The 15,977-nt window shown below is 34.2% G+C and overlaps 1 protein-coding gene across 1 annotated transcript in view; it reads left to right on the top strand.

The window, feature by feature from the left end:
* SLC6A11 (solute carrier family 6 member 11) overlaps positions 1 to 13,073 on the top strand; it is a gene marked incomplete at both ends in the record, with an annotated part of 116,245 nt that extends 103,172 nt beyond the window's left edge. The window contains 7 exons of the mRNA XM_083356874.1: positions 2,107 to 2,231; positions 2,453 to 2,565; positions 3,407 to 3,544; positions 5,733 to 5,835; positions 9,353 to 9,453; positions 11,193 to 11,363; positions 12,921 to 13,073. Coding sequence (XP_083213000.1) covers positions 2,107 to 2,231; positions 2,453 to 2,565; positions 3,407 to 3,544; positions 5,733 to 5,835; positions 9,353 to 9,453; positions 11,193 to 11,363; positions 12,921 to 13,073 — 904 coding nt within the window. The remainder of the gene's footprint in view (positions 1 to 2,106; positions 2,232 to 2,452; positions 2,566 to 3,406; positions 3,545 to 5,732; positions 5,836 to 9,352; positions 9,454 to 11,192; positions 11,364 to 12,920) is intronic.
* Positions 13,074 to 15,977: the final 2,904 nt, after the last annotated feature.

Here is a 15,977-nt window from a genome sequence, read left to right as displayed (position 1 = left end):
GCATTTATACTGCACTCCATATGGATATAGATATGGATATCCATATGGATATGAATATCAGTATGGAGATGGAGATGGAGATAGATAGATAAATAGAAGATAGAGATAGATAGAGATAGATAGATAAATAGAGATAGATAGTGATAGATAAATAGAGATAGATAGATAGATAGATAGATAGATAGATAGATAGATAGATAGATAGACAGACAGACAGACAGACAGACAGACAGACAGACAGACAGACAGACAGACAGACAGACAGATTGCAGATTTTGCCTTAAGGCAAAATTTTATTAGGACTTATGTTAAGACTCTGAGACTGACATGAACTGAAAGCAAAGGTAGAACCAATAGGAACAGTGTCCTATAATCCCAAAACAACTGGAGTATCACTTGAACATCATTGGCATTGACAAAATCAGTCAATTGCAAAAAACATTTTTATTTGGAACAGGTCATATGTTGTAATGATACCTTTAAACACATCAAGTATCCACTTTTGCCTAGCCTGAATGTCAAATACGTACAATCTGAACATCTGTCTAACTATGCATTGAACCATAATAATATCAATATTATTGATAATAACTATCAAGATTATTTAATAATATTATATTGACCATAAAATAAATGAGTAATATTCATCATGAATGTAATTTTTTATGAATTGTAATTATAATAAAAAACTAATACAAATTAAACTTAGGGAAAGAATAGAAAGGGAAGGAAACAATAAAAACTGCAAAAGAGAAAAAATATAAAGAAGAGGAAAATAAATATGTAAAGAAGTGTATTCCAATCTTCATTATCTCAGCTATAAACAAATTTAATAACTCTTAATCCCTTATAAGACTAAACAGGTATTTCTTCACCCCCTTTTTAGAAGCAAATAGATAAAACACCAATTTTTCAATCCTGGTGTCAGCACAAAGTCCAGAAAAAGTTGCCAGAGCATTGCAAAAATAAATTTTGTTACTTTAACCTTGATCAAATAAACCAACTTTATATTCTTTCCTTTTATATCTAAAAACCTTTAATTCAATCAAATATTGTTGTAGGATTTGATTTTTCTTTGATTCTTCTATATACCATCACATAGATCCCCCCCCCACTTCATGGCCCCTTAAGGCTTTAGCAAACCTCAATTGTAATTTAAAAAAATCAAGGTCATTGTTTATCATTTGTACTTTTCTTTTATTTTTTAATTGACCAATTTCTTTCATAGATCCAGTAAAACATCCTTTTAGGAATCATTCTCCACATTCTGTATTTCATCTGTCTTGTCAGATAAAAATACTGAATCTTTGTCAAAGTATTTCAGATAAGTCCTTGTGGAATATAAATCTTCAAAGTACATTTAAAACTGACAAACCTGTCAACTTTAAGGTGCCACAAGATTTTATATTTCTTAACACAATCTTCTTTCTTTTCAAACCGATTGACAACCATGAATTTAAATATTGTAGGCATATCATTTCCTGAAGAAAGTAGAAAACAGAAACTATTTATTAGTAGTTATAGTAAGCACATTATTTGAATATGAAATTGTATCATTTAGCTTAACATAATGCTATATTTCAGATTTCTCTGGTTATGCATTTCTCCTTAAATCCTTGCAAGAAGATCTTACATGTGAATGTTAACTGTGCATTTGCAACATAATGTAGGCAGTCATATAATATGGAAATTCCATAAAGCCAGTAATTATATTTCAAGTGAGACAGCTTGTAGAAGTTTTCTTTCCATATTCTGAGAAGACATTGAATTAGAAAAAAGAAAAAAAATATATTTCTAAAGGCTACCAATGAATAGCCAAATAATTTATTGGTGTATTTTTGGCGCCAAGTAAAAAAAGAGGTATCATTAAAATTCTGACTAAATCTCTGATGATATCTCTGAGATCTAGAACAGTAGATATTAACTGTGACAAAAATGTACTATAATCCATTTGATTATATTAATGTATTAGCAGTACAGTCAATAAGCTACGTACATGGAAAGTTGCTAAAAGTTAATGCTTCTCTCTTTCTGATTTTTCCCCAGAACTGTGGTATAAAGTCAAGCACTTAAAATTAAACAATGATTTTGCTCTTTATTTGATAGAGACTGCATTATGCTCTGTTGCCTAAACAGTGGTACGAGCTTTGTGGCTGGTTTTGCCATCTTTTCTGTTCTTGGCTTTATGGCTTTTGAACAGGGGGTTCCCATAGCAGAAGTTGCAGAATCAGGTAAGTTCTACAAATATGTTTGATGATCTTCTTGAATATGGGATTTGAAGATAAGTTAATTATGCAGGAAAGAAGTTGGACATTTTCTATAATGAGATAAGATCCATAATAATAGACATCCAATGCCATCAATTATATACCTATATGGACTATCCATAATGTGACCAGTATATGAACAAGTTCTCATTTATGTATCTAATTTCTGTTTATTTTACTTTCAGGACCTGGACTTGCTTTCATTGCATATCCAAAAGCTGTAACAATGATGCCTCTTTCTCCATTGTGGGCAACTTTGTTTTTCATGATGCTTATATTCCTTGGATTAGATAGTCAGGTACAAATAACAGTTATTATAAAACTGTTATAAACATTGCAAACTAATTTTTGTGAAGGTCTTTAAAACATAGAATTGTTATATAGTAAGAGATATTCTTTATGAGTGTAAACATATTTGACTTGTTAATATATGCAAACTGGTATTGCTTGTGTGATGAAATAAAACGGGCAGGCAAGTGTATAATAACACAAGTTGAAAATAATGGGCCTCAATCACAGGCTAAACTTGAGAAATTTAAAAGACTGGCAACTTGATAGAGAAAAGGCAATGAAGCCAGCTTTCCCATTGGAACCATGGTTTGTTGGAAAATAGCTGTTCTAAAAGTGTGTACCAGCCATAAAGTAGGGTTGAGAGATGTACCTAGTGACTTTAGGAAAGTGAACTAAGGAATTTAAGAATGGTGTTTAATCACCTTGAAGGATTAGATTTCAAAAACATATAATTGGTACTGTTGAGTTTGAAGATGGGAATATAAAATGGAGCACCGTCCTCAGCCCATAATAACTCTTAAATACTGAATAATTTCCCTATTTTTTCACAGCACTGAGTCAAGAAATAATACAGAGTCTAGTGCCTTATTTTGTGCTGAGAAAACTTAAAAACTGTTCCTTGTCTCTTTTGAAGAATAATAGGCATAGTCTGATTCCACTAATGCTAATCGCCAAGCCAACAATATACTTACGGTAATCAGAATCACAATTTGCCTCACCTGCGATATAATTTGAATAAAGCTCCTTACAGCACTGGGCTGTGAATGCTACAAAATATTTCATGCACTGATTACTGATATATAAACGGGAATGTATTTGTTCACCTTGTTTCTGTTTCTTTTATCCAGTTTGTGTGTGTTGAGAGTCTTGTGACAGCAGTGGTGGATATGTACCCCAAGGTTTTCCGGAGAGGATATAGAAGAGAAATGTTGATTCTAGCTCTTTCAGTTGTGTCTTACTTTCTTGGTTTAATCATGTTAACAGAGGTGAGTTACATTTAATAACATTCACAACTGTAATTCACAACCCTCATTTTTAGAGTTGGGAATTCTATGAAGCATATTGGATGACTCATAAATTATTGGAACTGCAAATATTTATAAAAATAGGTTTGGGATTAATTACCAATCATTTAGAAATATTAAATCTGCTTGTCAAATGTATTTTAGCATTCTATAAAATGCTGGTCTTGATTTGAAAAGCCATTTAGGAATTAGAATCAGATTATCCCTTTCAATGCACCCTTCCCATTCACCAGGGTGAATCAAAATTTTGTATGTACAAAACCTCTCCAATCATCACTGATTGATTATGCTTTATTACAAACTGTTGTGAGCTGTCTAGAATCATCTAGATGTGATGGGTAGGGAAGGGGATAGATAATGACATACAACTCGAATAAACTGAATTAATAAAAAGAATCGTATTAGTAATCAACTATTGAATTGCCATTGAACTGTAATTTTGTATGACAGAGGGAAAAAGTACCATATCACAGGAGAGTAAATGCTAATTATATTTTATTCATAACATTAAATTGAACTTATTTTTATTGCTACCAATTCCTTTGTATTGCCTGAAGAAGATACCCATTCTGAATTCCAGACTGGAATAGGGTAGAATCTTAATCATCAATGGTGACCTCTACCAAGAGACATGAAACTCAGTTGCCTTTGATATTGTTCATCAAGATTGTGGTATTTTGCTTCATTAGCTTCACAGAAATGGATGAATCATAAACAATCAACAATCGTAAAGAACAATTACATCCTTCCCTCCAAGATATTTAATCTTAAGAAGAGATGCTGGTCTCTGCACTACAGTTTGTGATACTGCTGATTACATGATTACATGACATGATTGATATCCCATTTATGGAAACTATCATGAACTGAACAGGGAATTGTATTCAACAAACTAAATTATTCCTTCCAACACTGATTTTATGACACTACCATAAAAATCAATATTGGAAGTAATAATTTAGTCCACTGAGTCCACCCATTAAATTCTCCCTGGTTTTTCCAGATATATTGTTTTCAACTTTTTTTCCTACTATTTTGAATTGATTTTGTGGCTACTGTAAAGCAGTTTGGGTTTTTCTCTGATGTAGGAAATATAGGAAGTAAAATGTATAGTATTATAAATATTTTTATAAACTAAGGTATATAAATACTTTAAATAAACAAAATAATTAACCTTTTAAAATATCTCTAATTGCAGAAGAGATATGTGGCTAGTGTCAGATTTTGGTGAGAGACTCTTCCAGTGGAAAATATGCATGCAACCTTATTGGAGACGTGTGTTAAGCCCTACTTCACACAAGGCCAAAACCTTACTCAGAGTGTTCAGCTCCATGCTACTGGAAAAGCATAAACATAATATGAGAGTTATACCACTATTATCATGCTCCAGAAAATCATATTTAGAGGCATATCAGTTCATGAGGCAAACCCAGCTTATTTATTACTGCAGCTGTTTACCCAACTGTTTTGAATAGAATTTAGCAAAAGGAGAAAATATTTTTTTAAAGCACACTGTTTCTATGCCTTTTGTTTCAAAGAGTATAATGTTGTACATTCTAGAATGTGTTATTTGCAGTATACAATCAAGTTGCAATATGTATCATGGTCCACCAAATGGCACTGTTGCATCATTTACTGTCACATAAGGCTTTTCATTACATTTTTTCCCCTCAAAAACCCCCAAACATTCAATGAGTTAAATTTAAGGGGAAAATGCACTGCTGTTGAAAAGAACTGCAATATCCACTCCAGTGCTATGTAATTTCTGAGGAACATTTTAAATGCTGTGCAAATTTTCTTGTCGATTGGATTTTACTTTGAGCTGTAAGGCTCAGGGTGAACAGCTAGCATTTCTTACCTAAATTTACTGATAAAGGTTAGCTTTTAACTACTATAAGGTAAATCCTTGCTGTGAGACTAATATTACTATACCAATGGAGGTGTCCCACAATGAAAGTAATGCCTTTGAAGGAATAATTTTCCTCTAGACTTGGGCAAAGGAAAAGAATGTTGTATTTTCCTCCTTTCCAGTTATAATTTGAAAAATTACATGGTATCCTCCAGCGAATGCTATCTGAAAATAATCCTCATTTTAAAACTAAAATGTCACAAACCCACAACCTTCTTATTTTTTAATTTTCTTTTTCAGGGCGGAATGTATGTTTTCCAGCTATTTGATTCTTATGCTGCTAGTGGAATGTGCCTTCTTTTTGTTGCTATATTTGAGTGTGTCTGCATTGGGTGGTTTTATGGTGAGTCAATGATTGATGTTATTGCCTGAAATTACATAATACTTTTCCAGATAATTTGAATAATGTATTTTTATGTCAATTATTTATGTCCTGTTTCTCAGTATACAGATATGTCTCAACCGTGTTAAATATACACTAGAAATACATAGTTATCAGTATCTTTTCCAGGGACCAGCTGAGGAAATATGTTTGGCCTTGTGCAAAGAAAGGATCATGCAGGGGCAACAAAACAAAATATGTAGTGTTATTTTTCTTTGCCTCCATCTTTCTTACTCTACAGAAATTATTTCCATAATTTACCTTGCCAGATTAAAATGTATGAATTGAGGCAAAATTTAAGATTAGAATTGTCAAAGCATGATGTATGGATCTCCCCTTCTGATAAATATTTTTTCCCATATAACTATCCTTGGAGTGGTTCCCAGAACAATTCACATTGTTGTTTCTTAGAAGTTAGGAATTAAATACAGACTGCAGATTTAATGCCTTGATTTTTTTGTTAATATTTGATTACTTTGATAATTCTATACTTTAGTTTATTTATTAAATTTATATGCTGCCTATCACTCTATCCAAAGAGACTTCGCGTGGCTGGGCTGTCCTGCTCATTCACACGCACACATAATGGTGGTTTAGTGGGTTTATTAATATTTCCCAGCAATTCCCTTCACCCAAAACCCAGAACTGTCCCAATTAAGTTCTGCCAAAAGCAGACCAATGCTAATTCACAGAGCAATCGCCAATGAGTCAACAAGGCACTTTAAAGTTTCCCAAATGAGATAAAACCACCAGGGAAAGTTAAATTCACAATACAAAATAATTCACAGGGCAAGAAAAGTCCAGATTTCACAAGGCATGATCCATGTCAGAGCCTGCTATCAATCAAAGCAAGGCATGAATCACAACAACTAGGAAAAAACACAGCTAGGAAATGAACATATTGTTCCCAGCATTGCCTCCATCTGTCTGCTGTGCTAAATTAAAAAGGGTGAGGCTGCCTCCTCACAAGTAATCAGGCTGACCTTTGCTGCTCCTGCCTTTTCTCTGCCCTACCTGTTCTCAGATCAAGTGTAGAAGGCAGTTCCTCTTCTTCATTACTGATTGGCTGCAGCTATGTGGTTTCCCCACCTGAAGACTCAGGGGTATCTTGCGGCAGCTGTGCTTCAGTCAAATCCTTCTTAGATGGTTGCTTGGAGCCATTGATCAACTCTCCTCCAGAAGTGGCGGAACTGGTTCATCCTCTTCCAAGCTAACATCTGAAGACATATCTGGGAAGTGTCCAGGAGAGTCATCACAATGGCTCACATTCGCAAAAATAAAATATAGAAACAATTACAAATATAAGAATAATTTTAAAATTACAAGAATTAAATACAGATGGTAGTAAATGTGTGAACTGCATTCAATACCAAGTATATAAGTTGCAACCCCATATATGTGAACTGCCTAAAATGCTCTTATAATGAAATATTCCCAGCAAGCTGAATTCACTCTGAACAGCAAGGGGGGGGGGAGGAATCAATCAGGAACCAATGGCCCAGTATACCAAATAAAGTATGAATGAAGAGTGTCCCTTGATTTATCAATCTAATGCATTAAAACTGTATTGCTATAGTATACAAGCAAATATAATATTTTGCTCAAGTACATATTACATGAATTGCAGAAGCCAGTTTGAAGCATAAACTATTATTATGTACATCTAGGTTAAACTCAGTGTTGACTGCAACAACATAATGCATCAAATCAAGTCAGCTTGGTTTGATTTTCCAAGTTAATTATAAAAAGATTTTTATACATATGTAAAAATCTTTAAAGTATTTAAACTCATCCAACTTTCATGAGATGATGATTTAATACAACTTTCCAATTTAATTTGGGTAATTTTTGTAGTGTCATTCAGTTTAGGTACATAGATGTTCTTCATCCGTCAAAATAAGTGTTCAGTAAAATGGAATAAACATCCCATCTTTCCTCAAGGAAAGTAGAAGATCTTATTGACTAATTGATTTTATATACCTGCTCATTATGTTTCCATGAGTCTGGATAGCTTACACAGATAAAAAAACAAAGATAATTAAAAAATAACCAAAATCATAACAACAAAATAATTAAAAAACAATAAACTATTAACAATCAGTAAAAACCTAATATGTGGAAGAATACAATTAATTTCCCCAACAGACTCCAGACCACCATTACTGGATCCCTAGGTCAGATAGCAAAGCTATGTCTTCAGAACTTTCTAGACGTCCAACAAGGTCAGAGCCAGTTTGACTTCAGGGAACATGATCTTCCAAAGAGTGGGTGTTGGGGCAGAAAAGGGTCTCTCTTGGGTCCCATCAGATTGGATTCATTTGTGGATGGGACTTGCAACACGCTGTTTCTGCCAGACATGATGAGATGGAAAGATGTGATTGAGGAAAGGCAGTCTCTCAAATAACCCAGCCCCATGTCATGCAGGGCTTTATAGATCATTATTAGCACCTTGAATTGAACCCCCAGACAAACTGATAATCAGTGCAGCTGAACAGAGGTGTAATGTTGCTGATCTATGGGTAGTCTTTGTTTAGTGATTTTTCTTGTATTGCAACTGTTCATGCTATGACAGGGATGAAGAAGTAACCTTGCAACTAATCCTTGCATTTATAATCTTTGCAATCCTGTGAAGCAAAGAAAAGTTTCAAGCATAGCTGAACTTCCACTTAGTGATTGCTTCACCATATTCTTGGTCCTAATTTTATTCCCCAAACCCTAAGCCACTCAGCCTTGCCAGGGTTAAACTAAAGCCTGTTGCTCCCCATCCAAACTCCTACAACTTCCAAGGACCGAGACAGGACATCAGTATTATTGCTTACTTCATCAGGGGCAGAAATATACATCTGGCATCATCTGATGATATTTCATCCCATGGCTACAGATGACCTCCTCCAATGGCTTCATGTAGCTGTTAAACATTTAATAAAATGTCCTAGAATGATGTTTTTGCTGTTCTCTTTGCCTCTGACTTTTCCTGCTGATAATGAAATAATGGATGCTGAGCTAATGTTCTTTCCCTTGGAGCGCCTCCTTATCTTTGGCAATAGGTTCCATCTGGTTTTTTGTGTTATACTTGGAAGGTGGTGGCATCAGGAAGCTTGAGACAGCATCATTCTCAGGTGGCTCCAAAAGAAAATAAAAGTGACAGCCTTGTACATCCCTTCCTCAGATGTGTAGTGAGACAATGGACATCATGTCAAGAGCACTTTCGAGGGCCTAAGCTATAGCTGATGTAGTTACAGCTACACCAGACCCAGTAAATAATGGGCAATGTCTCTTTCCAACAACAGCCTCAATTTTAGCAGCTGCCTTTGCCTTCCATTTTTGGGCATTCATTGACAATCACAGAGAAAGGGTCAGTCTCAGAAATAGTATATAAAGGTTTGTGTTGCTACAGAATCCCAGAAGCATTGTCTCTAGAATGAAACTAAAGTATTTATGGATGCACACTCACTCTTTGCTGTTTTATTTTGCATAGGAAGCAATCGGTTTTATGACAACATTGAAGATATGATTGGGTACAGACCAGTGATAATGTTTAAATGGTGTTGGATGTTGATTACTCCTGGCATTTGTGCAGTAAGTAATAAAACATATGATTAGTATGAGAACACAATTTGTAAGGCTCTGGCAAGGTTTTCATCCAGATGTCTTGTTCAAATTATTTTGTAGAAGTAGATTACACAATGAGAATGAAACAAATCTCTAGTGATTAAGTGAAAAAAATCTTATGAAATATCCTTCCATTTACTTAGCTATTTTTTTACTGATTGTGTTATATTAAGATTTTTTCCCCTAATGCACCCAGATTCAGGCAAGCCATTGTTACATGCCATCTTCAATTTGTGTCTTTGTGTGTGTGTGTGTGCGCGCGCATGCACACACGCACACCTTTGAGTCAGTGTTTACTCCTGACAACTGCCTAGACATGTCCATGAGTTTTTTGGCAACATTTCAAAGTAGCTTGTCATTGCCTCCTTAGTGACTGGCTAAGTGACAGCGACTTGCCTAAGGACAAGAACTCAGGGCCTCCCACTTTCTAGTCTGATGCCTTAACCACACTGTTTCTTTGTACATTAATTCATATTGTAATGATAGAATGTATAACACCTCCAAATACATGCATTTCCTACATGGCGTAAGATTTACTAATTTGCCTATAATGGGCACTTGAACAAAGATGTGGTAGACTGAATTCTAACTGATTCATATAACTCTTGCTGTACCCCTCCCCCAATTCCTGGGAAAAACTAACTCGGTTTGCTAGCAATAGCCATTTCACTCATTATCACTGATATACCAGAGAGGATTGGTGGACTAATATGTACATACAGATAAATATGTGCATGTGGGTGGGTATGTACACAAGCATGCACATAAACGCATACACAAACATACACAAACTCCCTACATACATACATTCATACATACATATAAATGCAAGATTGCAGACAATATAAGTGGGTGATTCATAGGTATTTTAAGTGCTAATATAATAATGAAAACCTGATATTAACTGTGATATAGGACTATGGTAATTTTCACAACAGTTTAATAATTTTTTAAAGTTCCTATGAAATTTATATGTGTATCTGCATATACATATTTATGTTGTGTGATCACAAATTATGCAAGTGATTTTTATGATATAATGCTTTTCCTGTACGCACCCAAGTACAGTCATGTACATTTTGTCTGTTATGTATTAAGTTGTATATAAAATATATGCTTTTTTGTATCCATGCTTTATTGGAGAAATGCACTGCAGCAAAAGATGTGCAGAATTCTCAACTCCATTCTGTCCTGAACACATCAAACTGCTGTGGTTTAGCTATTTCCAGAAGTAAATATTCCAAACTAGAAGTGGTTTGAAGCATATTGAATGTTCTGGTATTTTTGTCCAGGTTGAGGCCACATGAAATTGCATTCATTGCAATGTTTGTGAGAGGTGTGTGGGAAGGGATAGGAAAAAATCAACTCAGTAGTATGCAAATGGAAACACGTTCTACTCACAAGCCCTAAGTTGATCTGCACAAATGCAGCTTGTGGCCAAATTGAAAAGAAGTCTTTATGTCTTTGTTATTTAAATTAAAGCTCATTTAGATTTCAATGTGAAATCTGGTTCCTTTGGGTAAAAAAGGAGACAGATGCAAGTTATGTGAGTGTTGAAACTGAAGGAAATGGCAGTGATGGCATGCTGTCTGTCTGTTTTCCAAAGTGACCTTTTATATTGATTTACTCGGATGAAGGAGTTTCCTAAGCAAGATTTCTCTCTCTTTTTTTCTCAAGGATACGTAACACATTCCTCCTTATTTCAGGGCATCTTCATATTTTTCCTGGTGAAATATAAGCCTTTGAAGTATAACAACATATATATATACCCAGACTGGGGTTATGGTATTGGCTGGATGATGGCTCTATCCTCCATGGTCTGCATTCCTTTGTGGATCTGTGTAAAACTCTGGAAATCAGAAGGAACCATTTTGGAGGTGATGCTTGTTTTTATTACAAAGCAATTTGATATCATAGACAAGCAGTTCCAGGTCTAATCCCAGAAGGAAAAATGAGGATATATATATTTCAGTGAATCCTGAGTCTTTACCTTCTGTTGGTAGTACTTCAGAACTTATGGACTTCCATAACTGCATAAATTTGTGCCCACTATTGTGACTCAACAGATGCAGATGTCAGATGTTAGCAATCAATTTCTTAATTTACCCTGGATTTGAGAATGGGTTATGGTGATACCTGAGGAAGAACCAAGAGACAGCTTGGGAGGGTGCAAAAGTGGATATTTTTGTTGCCCAAACAACATGTTTACATTTTAGGAGGGTTGCTTTGGAGGGTATTTAAAAAAATAATCACAAGTTTATTTAAAGATTTATTCCACAATATTCACTTGAGGGTCATAAATAAATAACCTATATTGTGTTGATTAAGTAGCATACAAACACTTGGTAGATATGGTGTCAGGTCCACCATCACTGTCCTGTGTCTTACTGGCATCCTGCCATTAAAAAGGGGGAGGAGGTTTATTGGATACTATTGCTATATCTTCAAATGTGGAAAATAGGGAGGGGGAGTGACAGTGGAAGAAGACCAGATTTCCACTAACCAGCTTATACCAGGATCTTCAAGGCCGTTTTCCCTGAGAATGTATGACACCCCAGAGTTTCTCAAAACATCTTACTGACATAACATTGGCTGGCCAGGGAACTGGTCATGGGGGGGATGGAATGAGAAAGGAAACAAATAGCTTTGTATTTTGCTTGGGAACACCAGATTCTGCCTGACTTTACTGCAACCAATTTTTTTTCAGTAAAAGGTCCTCTGCTTCAACCAAATAGGGTCACCAGTCTTACTTTCCTGAGAGAGTAGACTGGGTCAAGCCTGACAGATGGTTTATATGATATCAATTCACAAGCATAAGAACAATATTTCATGAAACATTTTAAAACCAAAATGTGAAAGAGGGAGGGAACAAAATTGAGGTAACAAATGCCCTAGAATAAGCCTCTAGTAAGAACTAAGAACTGTTAGGTGGGGAGTATTCAGAACCACAGAGGGTGTTATTTTATGCACAACATAGCACCATTATTTTTATCTTAAGTAATCTATTATGGAATGAATGGATACCATATTATTAGGGCTGTGGTATGCCTCAGAATAACTTCCTGAATGTACCTGTCACTACAGCTTTCTAATCCTAGAAGGAGATGTGACTGCTTTAATGAGATATAGACTGGTACTGCATTCATCCTCCCATGCTTTCTGACGCATCTCTTCAAAACCAAATCCAAAGCCCCATAGCCATATTACATGCATACATGCATACATGCATACATGCATACATACATACATAGTTTTAAATTTGCACTATGCAACACCAATATATATTACAATGTTAAAATCCTGATATATTCAAGAACCAGTGCTTAAGAAGGGCAATATGTGTGAACTAGGTTTTAGTGAGTTGGCATGACTATAAGGATGATGGAAAGACCTAATGGTTGTTTTTTTTTTTAAATTTTCTTCCTATTTTCCAGAGATTCAGAAAACTGATTGTAGCTAGCCCAGATCTGAAAATGAGAGGAAAGATCAGAGCTGGCTCATATGTTGCTACAGCAAATGACTACGATGTCAAACTGAAAGGTGATGGCAACATTTCAGCCATTACAGAAAAAGAAACACATTTCTAAATGAACTTTCTATTATTATTATATTTTGTAAAAATGAAGACATAAATAAATAAATGTATGAATACTTCACTTAATTATAGAAACCAGCTTGTTTTGCACAACTTTATTAACAAGTTAATTTTAAAGTGAACTTGTATACTTGTTTAAAAGTGGTTTTTAATTATTATATACATAACAATTATATATATAAATATATATATATATAAATCAAATAGAATTATTTGTTAGTGATGACTTGTAATATTGTGATTCCAGTGTTTTTAAAGCTCCTAGAAGGATCTGTATAATCTGTTGTAAAACGTTTACACTTTTTAAAGGCATGTGTTGTATAGTTACTACACATTCTAATTTGTAAGCATGTCCAACCATTTCAGCTTCTACTGTATGTACATAAAGGGAATCACAATGTCATTATGTTAATGTCTAAAAGGGTACTTTCTTCATATATGTAGCTTTATTTAACACCTAACCTCCTGAACTGGGGCCTGATCCAATACCATGGATGTTGATCTAAATCTTTCTGTGGACCATCAGAGCTGTTTACTGGAGCACTGATAGCCTTCAGTCATGCTTGTGTATTGTTAAGTAAAGAAATGATACAAGCCTACCTTGGCCAGGCCAAAAATTGACATTTGGCAAGCCTGTCTTCACAGGTTTTAAGGCAATGCTTTTCTGCTCAGCCCTTTGAATCTAATTTCTACTTTGGACTTGTGTTGTCTTGAATAACACACTTCACATCTCATGGAGTCATCCTGGAAGCTTTTGGGAGTTTCAACAGCAGCCTCTTCAATGTATGTATCCAAATACAAGAGATGTAGCTCTAAATCATATGATGGATATACATGTTAAGGTTTCTCTTAGGATTACAGTATATATATGTTTTCTGAGGTTTTCGTGGGTGCCTGTATGTGGATCCTTGGTTTTTCGGGTTTTCCCCACGTAGAACTAAAGGATCCATATATATATAGTATATATATTTGTTTTCTGAGGTTTTCGCGGGTGTTTGTATGTGGATCTTTGGTTATTCGGGTTTTTCCCCGCGTAGAACTAAAGGTGTAGGCGCAACGTTATAGTATATAGTATATATAGTATTTGTATATATATTTATATATTATAAAAAGTAATTATATATATTATAAAAAGTAAATGAGGAAAATCCTTCTTTAAACTTGTTTCTTTTGCCTGACCTACTTAACATACTTACAGAAGTGTGGTGGAGAAACTTGAATTATATTTTTCCTGAATTCTCATAGAAAATATTTTTATACATTAAAAAGCTAGTTATATTAATAGAGTTTGATTTCCCAGGTGTTGGTATATGAATTTTATTCTTCTTTGTTTGAGCCTAATGATTATATAAACTATCTCAAGTGTTTTGCATTTGACTTTTGATTTGTTTTTACAGAGAGACATGCATAATTTATGCATGTGACATTAAAAGAAGTCATAGTACAATGGTAGGAAATTATGTCTTCAGTTTTCTCCAAATTGGTAATACAAGATCTTTTGTGTCTGCCACTCCCACAATGTCAATCAGCATGCTTATCTGCTGACCAAAGATTTGAGGCATTCTACTACTTCTAGCTTATTTGGAGGAAACTGGTTAGAGATGGCTTCTTCCATAAGTAACTAGCAAAAGTTATTGTATTTGATATATGCAAATATATATAAGGCATTTAATAAGTGCCTTAATTTTAATAAATCCCTCTATTGTTTCTTTTGCTGTAACACTAGGGAAAATCCCTCAATTAATCAGCATGCCATGGTGTAACACAAATAAAATTATTTTTAAGTTTAATCTAAAAATAATTTTAAAAATAACTAAACCATATTAAGACACTTTGAACTCTGGAATCTGATATAATTTATTGCAGAACTACTGCAGAAAGAATGGATTTTATTTAAGTATTGTTGAATTTGATCAGCATTTTTTTTTGCATGGTATGCTTATATTGGTGATTTAAAAAAAAAACAAAGCAGCAAACATTCAGACAGTTTTAGTTAAGAATATTTAAGCAGCATGCCATTAAAGAAACCCCCCCCCAATGAATTATATGCTACAGATGTTTTATTAGAAGAAAATTCTGAAGACGTGTGTGGTGATTCAAAATGGGAAGGTTCACACATACCAAAAACTATGTACATGCTCTATATTAATCTTTATCTCTCCGATCAAATCTATTGAACTAATTATATCTCATTATTCAAGGTAGAGGAAAGATGCAATATAAAGAATCCTTTCACGAATCTTTGCAGTTTAATCCCTAGCCATATAGATTCTACAGATTCAAAAAGAACTGAAAAAGTCAGTCTTTACATCATATGCGTGCTTTCATCTTTTGAATTATCTTGACAGCAATAAGTGATAAATCTGTATTATTGACTTTATATTTATTTATATTTTCTTCATAGACAATTATCCATTGCTAGAATCTATGCATTGCGTTTTTCAACTTATATATGTGGTAAGTACGATTTTTTTATTTAAAAAAAATGAATCAAGTTGTTAATTTAGAAGGTAGTCTGTATTCTGTGTTCATGAATCTCCTTAGAAGTTATATGAATTACTAAAAGATACAAATCTGTAATTTAAAATTCTTCAGTATCTATGGAAAATAGTTTTTAAATAATTTAACTCATATTTTCAAAAATGTGAAGTAATTGTCTCAGAAATTATTGCTGATACATCAACTAATCATAATATAGTGTTTTTTTTCCAGGTAATGTAACCTGTCTTTAAAATTAAAGAAACCTTTAGCCCAATCCTATGCAGACATTAATTCCATTGTGTTCAAAGGGCCTTCCTACCTGGTAAATATAAAGAAGATCTGTTTTTCATTGTCTTGAGATGATTCGCTGATATGGATTGTCACATGTAGAATATTGCTTTCATCCAGATGCCTC

The sequence above is a fragment of the Vipera ursinii genome (assembly GCF_947247035.1).
Source record: "Vipera ursinii genome assembly, chromosome: 2".
Classification (NCBI taxonomy): domain Eukaryota; kingdom Metazoa; phylum Chordata; class Lepidosauria; order Squamata; family Viperidae; genus Vipera; species Vipera ursinii.
This window is presented reverse-complemented; position numbering and strand designations above follow the sequence as displayed.